Below are 12,358 nucleotides of genomic sequence, written 5' to 3' on the forward strand. Positions count from 1 at the left end.
ATTGGTGTTTCAGGGTTCTTAGGAACCCTTAGGATATAATCCTAGCAGTGGAATTGCTGGGCCAAAAGGCAGATCCATTTTTAGTTTTCTGAGAAAATTCCATACTGTTTTCCATAGTGGTTGTTCCAGTCTGCAATTTGCTTTCTCTTTTAATTTAGAAGAATGTTTCCTAGTCCCAACCCCTTTATTCTTTACAAAGCTCTAGGAGAATAGTAAAATAATAAAAAATTTTAATTGAAAGAAAATTGGTTTTATTCTACTTCAGCATGTATAAATGTACTATATAATATTTAAAACATGATAATTCTAATTTGCCATGCCAAATTTGTACCAGTCTCTTATTTTGACTGTTGGAGAAGTCAGAGGTAAAATTTCATAAAAGGGCTGGGTGTTGCCAATATAATTTGCTCCCAAAACACCTCCCCTAATATGAACATACACTTTTACCATTAAAATGAAATTGGGGACAATTGTGTAACTTGGATTTTTGGATTCAATGTATTTTCATATACTGGTCTAATCCCACCAATAGAAAATATCACAAGATAAAGGTAACTGAGCTCATTTTTGATTCTTTCAGCAAATGCTTACCAAGAGCCTACAGCTGACAGACACTTTGTTAGGAGTCAGTGTGAACAATGTGGGCAATGTTGCTGAGGAGCACACAGCTCCTAGGTTGGGAGAGGAGAGAGGACTGAGCAGATGTACGAATGCTTTCTTTTGCCTTCAGTGAGCTACAAATAACATATTCAACATACTCAGAAAAATTCAAAGTGCTGAGTTATATAATGATAGATAATGTAAGTATGACAGTTAAGTCTCTATAGGATTTCTAGTCTAAACTAGAAATATTCTGGAATATCCAAATTTTGAAATTCTCTTTCTACCAGACAAAGGAAAACCATTAAAAAAAGCTTACTGTAAACACTTATTACATTGTCCAATATTCATTTTTCTCCCACAGTTGCAACCTTTATATACTTGTTCATTTTTTATTAGAGCTTACCTCATAATTTTTTACACAGGACAAACAATGTCCTGTGTAAACAATTTTCCATGAATATGGAAAATTATAGATGGACACAAATAACAATGGAATCCTGAAAGTCATTTTTCTTTTCTTTTTTTTGTTTTCAAGGCTTTTAGAGGCCCACAGATTTTTCCAAGCTGTTTTCTACGTTTCTTCCTTCTGTAACTCGTGTGGTAGAAAAAATCACTATTTGAGTAGTTTTGGAGTACTAAGCAAAAATAGAGTGGACCCATTCTTTAAAATTATTGCCCATATTTCTAACTAGAGTTCTACTTCAGTGGAAAAATGATTATGTATTGCATTCTTTCAAATGATTCTTTATTTGCATTTAAAAAATAGACTGCTTTTTACAGATACAGCTGATCTAGAATGCATGTTCATCAATATATTAACCATCAGTTTTCCTTTTCCTCTAGATTGACTTCTGACATACATGCAAGCGTGTACAGCTTCTTCACAAAAATTTTCCATAATTTCAAGGTAAAACCTAACTCCTGCCTCTCCAAAACCTCTCCCCTACATAGAAATATTTCTGTTTAGGAAACAGGGAATAATTTAACTTTTAGTACAGGTTGCTTTTTGGCTGACTGAAGGTATGTGAATTTATCCCTAAATAAGAGCCAGAATATACAAAGTCTAGTGGTAAACATCCTACTTATAGAAATATATATGAAGAGAACTGCAAAGAGGCATATGCTACACATTAGAAAACATTAAGACTGATTAAATACAGAATATCAAATGCTACGTGCTGAAAGATAAATAAATGAAATTGCTCTAGGGTAGTGTGAAAAAAAAAAAAACACAGCAGCCTCATGTATCTAATTTTTCAAGACAGTCCTAATTTCAATTAGCTGTTCTCATCACTAAATCATGTGTCTTAATTTTTCTTTAGAGAATTTTGTCACTGTGAGAAAAGCATATTATTGCAACTAAGGTGTTCCTGTAGTTTGTAAGGCAAAAGCAATGATGAGGAGACAACAAAAACACCACCCCCAACATTTAACTTCCTCTTACCTCTTGGTCTTTGTAACCTATCACTAGTCTTTTATTTTCTAAAAGACCCTAATGTTATCATTTAACACCTTTGGGAGTTTTAGTTTAACAAATTACTGTCACTGAAGTCTTGCTACTTCCATCTCACTCCTAAAGGCATGACCTATCAGGGGTGACTAACCTATGGCCTGTGGGCCGCATGCAGCCCAGGATGGCTGTGAATGTGGCCCAACACTAAATTGTAAATTTACTTAAAACATTGTGAGATTTTTGTGTGATTATATGTTGTAATGTATTTAATGTGTGGCCCAAGACAACTCGTCTTCCAGTGTGGCACAGAGATACCAAAAGGTAGGACACTACTCATAGATCTTCCCATCATAATTAATCTCTTCTCTTAGTTTCTTGCTACCTCTTCACCTTAACTGAGACCTTATTATTGTGCAAAGAACTGCATCCCCAGCAGCTTGCTCAAACTACAGATCCTTATCTTCTTTTGTACTACCTGCTTCAGGGGCCCCAGGAAAGTGAGCTCAGGGGCCTTCGTGCTATGTCTCCTTCCCTGGCTATCTCCAGAAATATTTAAAAATGCCTATTTTTTCATATTTTCCTCCTGGTTAGTGGAAAAAAATTGCTACCTGGTAAACTTTCTCTCTGGAGGAAGGCAGGATTTAGTGGCAGAAAAGTACAATAAAAATAGCCCATGACACCCAAGAGCTATTGTAGGGGAATAGTTAAATAAGTTAGGAGAGAATTCTGTGGTCAGATGGATTCTTCAATGTGTGATTTGGAAAATAAGGAAGTTTCAGATGACAGAAAAGTCATATAAAATGGAGAGGTCACTAGAGATGAGAGGTCAGCGTTGAATGAGCCTGGCACAGGAGTTAGTTTAGATAATACAAGGGAGAAAAAAATAAGACTGGGTAGGCATATGGGGAGATTTATAGATAAGTAGGCAAGAATCGGAAGACACTCCTCTTTGATGGCTCCTACTTAATTATTCAAGGAGGGATTCTCTAAGTGAAAAGAGAAACATGGGTAGTTTGGAGGTATGAAGACAAGATTCAAGACAAGATTTGAAATAACCATTTTGAAGCTGTTCTAGTGGTTGATCAGGGAAACAGAAAGACTATTATGAAAGGCACAGAGCACAGCTGAAATAAGTGATCATTATATCCTATTAAGTTCATTTGATCTCTTCTTCTGAGTCAGTAGCTCTATACTTTAGAATAACATCAGAATCACCTGGAAGGCTTGTTACACAGAGATTGCTGGGAGCAACTCCCCTGGGGTGTCTGATTGATGAAGTCTGGAAACTGGCCCAAGAATGTGCATTTCTAGCAAATTCCCAGTGATGCTCCTGCTGCTGCTGGTTTCGAAACCACACTTTGAGAACCATTGCTCTACATCTTTCTCCATTCTAATGAGTCCAAACCCCAAGTCCCTAAATTTGGTACATTTCACTTAATAATAACATAATATAGTCACTAAATATATATAATTATATATAATTTATTAATATATATTGAGTATAATATATTCACTTTATATATATGTATATATATATTCTAAAAGCAATTTAGATTGAACTTCCTGATTCATCACATCGTTTTCCTTGTTCTCTAAATTCCTATAACAGGATTTACAAGACTCACAACAAACTTAAGCATTCATCATTATTCACAATGTATTCCAACACAATCCTCTTTTCCAGTTATGTATTTCCTTCATGGTTCATACAATTGCCACCCACCTCCACCACTATACCTATCAAAGGGAATGTTCTCTACACCTCTTTACAATAATCTAAATCAATGATTTTCAACTTGTGTGCTGCAAGAATTTTGAAAGTATGCCTTTACTTCCCTTGCCTTTGGGTCAAATTCATAAAATTTTCTTTACAGCCAAGATCTGTAAGTTTAGTACCTATATTTTCTTCTATGTAATTTATTACTTCAGATCTTGTATTTAAGTCTTTGATTCATTTTGAATTAATTTTTTGTACATGGAGACAAACTACAATCAAGTTTCATTATTTTGCTAGAGCCATTTATTGAAGAGGCTTTCTTTTCTCCATTATGTGTTTTTGACTCCTTTGTCAAAATTATTTGCCAATATACATATGGTTCTATTTCTGGGCTCTCAGTTCTGTTCCATTGGTCAGTGTGTCTGTTTTTCTACCAACAACATGCTGTTTTGATGATTGTAGCTCTGTAGTACAGTTTGAAGTCAGGTAATATGATACCTCTAGCTTCATTGTTTATTTTCAGGATTGCTTTTGCTATTCTGGGCCTTTGTGTTTCTATACGTGATTTTTTAATTTTATTTCTTTAAAAAATGACATTGGGATTTTGATGGGGATAGCATTAAATCTGTTTGTTGCTTTGGGTAATATGGCCATTTTAACTATTTGATTCTTCCAATCCATGAACACAGAATATCTTTCCATTTTATTGTTTTTTTTTTCAATTTCTTTTAATAATGCTTTGTAGTTTTCACTATATAGGTCCTTTACATCCTTTGCTAAGTTTACTATTAGGTATTTTATTCTTTTGATTGAAATTGCAAAAAAATATTTTCATTTCTTTTTCTGAAGTTTCATTTTTAGTGTATAGGAAAGTAATGAATTTTTGTGCATTGATTTTTGTATGCTGCAACTTTACTGTATTTCTTTATTGTTTCTAATAGTTTTATTGGTGCTGTCTTCAGGGTTTTCTATATACAGAATCATGTCATCTGCAAAAATGACACTTTTAATTTTTCCTTCCCAGTCTGAATGCCCTTTACTTCTTTCTCTCATCTGCTTGCTCTGACAAGGACTTCGAGAGCTATGTTGAATAAGAGTGGTGAGAGTGGGCATCCTTGTCTTGCTCCTAGTTTTAGAAGAAATGCTTCAGTACTTCACCAATGAGTATGATAAAGGTCATATATGGCCTTTATTATGTTGAGGAACTTTCCTTCTCTACCTATTTTACTGAATGTCTTAATGATAAATTAATGGGACTATATCAAACTAAAAAGCTTCTGCACAGTAGAAGAAACTGACAACAGAACAAAAAGGCAACCAACTGAATGGGAGATGATATTTGAAAACAACAGCTCTAACAAGTTGTTAGTATCCAAAATATATGAAAATCTCATATGACTCAATAACAAATAGAAAAACAATCCAATTTAAAAATGGACAGAGGACCTGAACAGGCATCTCTCCCAAGAAGACATGCAAAGGGCCAACAGGTATATGAAAAGATGTTCAACTTCACTAACTATTAGGGAAATGTAAATGAAAACTATAAGGGGATACCATTTCACACCTGTTAGAATGGCTGTTTTCAACAAGACAAGTGATAACAAGTGTTGGAGCAGTTGTGGAGAAAGGGGACAGTCACTGCTGGTGGCAATGTAAGCTGGTGCAGCCACTATGGAAAGCAGTATGGTGGTTTCTGAAAAAATTAAGACTAGAACTACCATATGGCCCAGCAATCCCTCTTCTGTGTATCTATCTGCAAAACTCAAAAACATTTATTCACAAAGACATATGCACCCCTGTCTTCATTGCATTATTTTCAGTGGCAAAGACATGAAGACAAAGTGTCCTTTGATAGATGACTGGATAAAGAAGACGTGGTACATTTATACAATGGAATATTACTCAGCCATAAGGAAAGATGAATTCTGCTTTGTGACAACATGGATAAACCTTGAGAATATTATGCTAAGCAAAATAAGTCAGTCAGAAAAAGCAAAGAACCACATTATTGCACTTATATGTGAACTATAAAATTGAAACTCATAGACACAGGCAACAGTATGGTGGTTACCAGAGAGAAGAGGGTGGGGTTAGTAAAGCCTAAAGGGGACCAAACGTATGGTGCCAGAAAATGATTTGACTTTGGGTGTCAGACACAGAATACAATATGCAGACCATGTATCACAGAAATATACATCAAAACTGATATGATCCTATTATCAATGTCACATAAATAAATAAGTAAATCATGCAACACTTTTACTATTCAGTCAGAGGCCCTGAACTCTTTTCCCTTAGATTGTCAAATAAAAAAGCCAACAGCCAACACAACAATAGCTCTCTCATGTGAGTGAATCAAAATTAAACATATATTTTTGTTGGATAGGCTAAATATATAATATATATTTTGGTGTGCTGCAGAATTTTAGTGGTTAGTTTATGTGTGCCATGAGATAAAAAAAAAAGGTTGAAATTCACAGATCTAAATATCACTCATGGCTCAAAGAACTTCTCTTTTATAAAGATTCCTGGGTTCTGGTCCAAACTGCTGTTTTCCTTCATTGAAATACTATTGTCCCAAGAGTCTTTATCACACAGTTTTGTTTTTTAATAATTTTTAATGATTCTCATTTATCTATATAAACCAGTAGTAAGCTAATTGATAGAAATAAGGCTTCAAAATGTTCAGCACAGTACTAGAGATATTATAGGCACTCAGTAGATCTTGTTTATTGTATGAAATTCTCACATTATATAAAGAAAGTGTATACAAAATTAGTTGTAGACTACTATAAGTTATATATTTCTATTTGTTTTTACATAGAAATCACAAATGTGATCTTCTACAGAATATAAAATAAATTTTTAGAAGGCCTTGTATACATCTTAAAACCAGTGTGTACAAAATGCAAACAATGCTAGGTAAACAGGTCATGCTTTCTGCTTGTTTCTTCCCTACCCAATGATACCTCATCATGTATTTTCATTATTACATTCTTTGTAAAACAGAAAAGAAATACAGTGGGCTTTTCTTCATGGTAATACAGGGAAATGATTTTTTCCTAGCTTAGCTAATTTGGGTTGAAGAACGTCAAATGATGTTAGAGGTTTCTATTGAGTAGAAATTTTATATCTATCTAATTTGTTTAATTTTAATATCTAGACTAAAGTCAGAATCAGAGTTGCTTCTTACCTTAGTTCTATGCTTTGTCTTCTGCTATATATATTGGTATCTATTGATATGAATCTACTGATACTTTCTTTGATGATTGGCTTTATAGTGTCAATATTACTATTCCCTGTATTGCTTTATTTTTATAGATATCAGGCCTATAAGATTCCTAAACTATCTTGCCCAGAAAAATATTATCCTGGTTAAATTATAAACTAAATACACATTTTATTAGCTTCTAGCAAAATATTAAACATGACTATTCAATCAACAATTGCCAAATATGAGGGAAACAGAAAATGGGAATTAGACTCATGTGTTTATTTTTGACATATGCCAAATAAAATTAAGATTTGTCCTATGACTAACTAAGGGGAATGACAACAAAATGATAAAGGTTTGTTTTCATTGTTTTTGGTATCTCTGGAGGCTTAGTTTAAAACAGCCTACTATCAGCAACACAAAAATTCCTATGGGTTTTTCTTCTTCATTTTTGAAAAAACTGGGGTATCAGAAAAATAATCTATGTTTTTGGCCCAAGCCATTATGTGGTTCTTCCAAGTTCTTCAGCTCTCAGTCACATAACTCTTACCACCTCCAAGTAGCCTGGCTTTTTTTGTGTGTGTATACTACTGGACCTCCAGATAATTCCTAATAAATTATCTTCAGAGGAAGATAGATTACTTAGAGTTTTTGCAGAGAAAATGTCTACACAGAGTACCCTCAGTAACAGGTCAGATATGTCACAGGACCAAAACTATATAAAAAATACCACCATGTTCTCTTTTTTTCTCCTAGCTATAAGAAATAACTCAAGAGAATCACTACTGTTAATCAAATGGAAAGACATCAATAAGATGGAAAGCAGAAAGTCTTTCTATACAAAGAAGTTGCCTTTACTAACTACATGTCTACTTCTTGATTTATTTGACTATTTTCACAACGAAGCTAAATACCTTTGAAAAAGAATGGAAACTTTCAGAAAAAGTTTTTGCTCCACATATAGTTACTGTCCTTTTCATAATATTGTTTTACCGAAACCATATTGGGTGATATTCCTTTAGGCTTTGTGAAAGGATTTGACAAGTTTTCTAAAAAAGTCTATTTTAACGCAACTGGAAAAAGGATAAAACAATCACACAAAACAAGTGATCACATACCAACTGCTGTCATGTAATCCCAGCGTTCGATGAGGCACATATTGAAGATGAGGTGATCAGATGTTTGACCTTGGCCAATAAGAGAAATCTGCCTCTCCAAATTCTGGCAAACAGATGAAGTCCAGCCAACAAGAAACCAAAACACTACCAGGAGTATTACTGCCAGCATCCTCATAACCCGTCCACCAGTCATGTATGGAATCCGTTGGGCTGTTCGAGAAAGGAACACTTTCAAAACCCTGGAAAAGCAAAACATCAAAATGTTAAGGGAAATCTAAAAATCAATAAAATTCTAAAATATCTAATTTTTCTAGGTGAAGTTTAAACCCAACAAAATCTACTTATGTAGAGTTTGTTTATTGTAGTTCAAGTACATTTGGCTCTATTTTCACCCCACCCCAGCCCACCCATCCCGCCTCCCACCCTTGAACCCACCCATGGCTTTTTCTACGTGCAAAGTTTTAACATGAAGAAAAACAGAAATATTATTGCTTTTATTTTCATTTAGCTTCATTATGATTTATCTTCCAATAGCAGAACAAATATCCTACATTATACACCAGTGATGAAATAGATTTGTATAGAATGAAATTCTTTGAATATGTCTTAATATTTCAAGACAAATTCTCAGGACTATACAAAGATCCATAGGCAGCATTACTCAACCAGGCTTTCTGAAGGATCAAAAAAAAATAGTCCTGAAAGTGAGTAGTTGTATTTTATAATACTACATGGTCAAAAACTTGCTTGGATCAGTTAATTCCTTTAAAGTAAAATGTTATAAATGGTATTTTCTGAAAATCATTTTATATCACCCCCTCAATAGTCATTTGATTACAGTACCAAAATAAAAATGAAATAAGTGGGGCATTTAAATGCTAGGGTAATTGAATAAGAGCCCTTCATTAGGAAAGAGGTTTGGGATGGCCTATAAGAAATGTAAGATTTTTAACATTTTTGGTTATTTTTATATATATATGACTCAAATGACAGGGTTGAGATGAATTAGATAATATCTAAGAACTGTTCCATCTCTAAATACTGTGATAAGGTGAAATTTAACCTTACTATAGTGATCTATCTACCCACACTTTCCTTAATTGCACCTTCAGAATATTCTTAGCTGATTTTAACTCCTACTTTCATTCTTACATTTTGTATTACAAAATTGTTACTTGAATAAACAACCATGAATGACTTATAACATTATAAGGGTATTTTTACTCAACTTCCAAAAAGCAAAAATGAATTAATTTCCCTAACTTTTCTATTCCTTACTCCATCTCACTCTTTTAACAATTTTATGAATTGTTCATCATAATTCTTCATAAAAATAATTATAAATCTAGAAATAAGACAAATACATCTGAAATAGTCCAGATACATTATGCTATGTTTCTCAGTATGTGGACCTTGGATAACTCTCTTTGAATTAACACAACACATCCAGTAAAGAAAATTATTTTCTAGCAGATTCTTATTTATCCCCCACCCCGTATCTTTAACTCCATTTTCCTTCAGCTAACACACAGGATGACGTTATTTAATTCTAAATAAAACACATATTCAATTTTTCTGTGTAACGATGTCAGAAAGACAGTAGTATCAAATAATAGTGCAATGGAAGATCTCTTTACTTACCATTGAAATAGCTCATGAGATTAACAGTTACTCTCAACTCCCCATGCAGATGTAGTGAGCACTGCGAGGCTAGCACTGGCAGTGAAGATGCCGCCCACCTCTCTCTCTAGTGTGCTTCAAACACCTCTGCTCCAACCAGTCCAATTGCTCCTTCCTAAGAAGCAGTTGTATTTGTCCCCAAATTATGCCCATTGCTATCATTTTATATAATGTAACTAAGTCATAAATAAAATGATTACCAGGACAAAACAAAAGGATATTTATTTGTATATAGTCTATATTGATTACTTTGATATGACTCCATAATGGTAAGTCACTAAAACAAGCTGTTAACTTAGGGAAAAGTGAGTAAATTTTAATATACTGGGGCAGTCAATAAACTTAAAAACTAGACAGACTTCCAAAAAAACTCTTTAGAGTCTCACTACTATTTAAAGAACAAGTATTGTGAACAGTAAATAATGCACTGTGGTGATTTATGCTAGAAAGGAACAATATGATCCAAACATCAGATTCATAGTAAAAGAAGAGGCCTTATTTCAAGAAATATTGGTGATTAATATTTGTATGTTTTAAATTGCAGTGCCTATACACTTCTTTACTTTCCTTCTGCTTTAAATATTATCAGTTAATTGACCAATTACTAACCCCATAAATAGGCTTCTATTACCAGCAAATCAAAAAATTCAAAGAACTCTGTCTTAGAAATGAGAGAAATTTCTTGGAAAATTAATATTTTGCCAGTCTTATTTTTTCTAGGATAAGCTTTCAGCCACTATGTGCACATAACTGTTGCTGGTTGTACCTAGATGAATTCTGAACGTTGGATGACCAGAACCTCAAAAGAGGGAATCTGACCCATCTGTTTGGTCTTCAATATTTTGGTTGTGAGAATTTTTTCACATTCTAGCTTGACTCATTTTGAATATGTGAAGTATAATTGGAATGAACAAACATTTATACAGTGACAACCATATGTTAGGTATCATGCTGGGGAACACAGGAGCATAAGTTAGCATTCTTGTTTTCTAGAGCTTACAATTTAACTAGAAATAAGTGTGCAAACACCTACCATATAAAACAGCATATATTATAGGTAGTATAAACTAACAGAGTAGATGTTATTTATCTGGGCCTTGATACCAATAAATAAAACCAGAGGAAAGTGTACAAGACACAGGGAGATGTTTTAGTTGAAGGGAAATTACATTACAAAGTAAAAAGCAAAGAATTTTAAGTTGTCATTGAGGGATAGTGGTTGGAACTGTTTGACAAGAAAAGAAGTTTTCTTCTCAACCCACAGGAGCTACTAGGGATTTTTCAAGTTACTATGAGGGGTTTTCATCAGGTTGAGAACCACTCACTGCTTCAGATTTCTTTCCATGGCCAAGATGTGGAAATCATTTATTTTTCTGATACTTGAAGATTTTCACTATCCACATTGACACTCTAAATCTGAAAGACTACTAATAGTGGATTTAAAAAATAACTTAAAAATATTTCTTTAAAATACTTTAAAGTATTTCTTAACCTGATGAGTTTATGTTTTGCAGAGGAAATCCGTATGATCCCAGTTTGGTGACCTTTCAATATAGAAATTCCACTTCCAAATTATCAAACAGTTTTATGTCCCACAGATGACCATTTGGGTAATTATTGTAAAGCCTGAGATTTCAAGTTTGTTATAGCCCCCATAATCTCATTTCCAGAGAGGAAAAACCAAAGCAAAATCCTCATGAGCTCCTGTAATATTGATTTTACTAGTTTTCAAAAACTAGGAAGCACAATAACACAGCTCTGCACGTTGATCTAAGTATTTTAGGACACTGGCTTTTGTAAAATGGAATAAGATGCATTTTCATAGTATTGCCTTAAAATAAAATGAGAAAATTTTGTTGTATCTTTAAAAAATGAGCTCTTGTTAGTTTATATGGGCTCAGTCCCTAGAAACCAAATTCTAAAAATGAAATCTTTAGGCATGTCTTAATATGAAATACAGCTGTATAAAAATATAATTATTAAACTTCTTATACAAAGTATTTTTTCTACTGCTTTTTTCATAGATTTTTATGCTACCATCTGTTCAGAAATTTTCACTATTTCTTAAGGATAACTAACATATACAAGAAGACAACAAGAAATTCTCAGAACTTTATATAAAAAGATATATTTAAAGTATATAGTCAATTCTCATTAACAGTAGGTAAATTCATAGAAATGATGTTGAAATGATTTTTAAAAATGGGGCAACTGAGGAATTGGCTGTCACTATATTATCTGTCTCTGTTTTCACTTTCTACAGATCTGATTTGAGCTCATAAAACTCTACTGTAAGAACCTGTACTTAGGTTATGAATTACCTTCCACAAATACAGTATCTAATTGATATTGGTACTCTTTGTTTTACCTGACCACCCTCCAGCTTTTGGCATGACTTCAGCCATGTGCTTGATTTTATCATATTGTCTTGATTGTCTTCCTACTCTTCTGACAGTTTGAGTCTCTATTGCAGATTCCTCTTCCCCAGACTTCTCCTTAAATGACAGCATTCCCCAGTGACCTCCTGAATGTAGCTATTATCTATTCTTGCTCTACGCACTGCACTCAGG

At 33.5% G+C, this 12,358-nt stretch overlaps 1 protein-coding gene across 1 annotated transcript in view; it reads right to left on the reverse strand.

The window, feature by feature from the left end:
• The window catches only part of GPR158 (G protein-coupled receptor 158), a 366,089-nt gene that overhangs the window by 23,988 nt on the left and 329,743 nt on the right, over window positions 1-12,358 (reverse strand). Inside the window, exon 7 of the mRNA XM_028506632.2 lies at window positions 8,109-8,347. Coding sequence (XP_028362433.1) covers window positions 8,109-8,347 — 239 coding nt within the window. The remainder of the gene's footprint in view (window positions 1-8,108; window positions 8,348-12,358) is intronic.

The sequence above is a fragment of the Phyllostomus discolor genome, chromosome 1 (genome assembly GCF_004126475.2).
Source record: "Phyllostomus discolor isolate MPI-MPIP mPhyDis1 chromosome 1, mPhyDis1.pri.v3, whole genome shotgun sequence".
In the NCBI taxonomy this organism is placed as follows: domain Eukaryota; kingdom Metazoa; phylum Chordata; class Mammalia; order Chiroptera; family Phyllostomidae; genus Phyllostomus; species Phyllostomus discolor.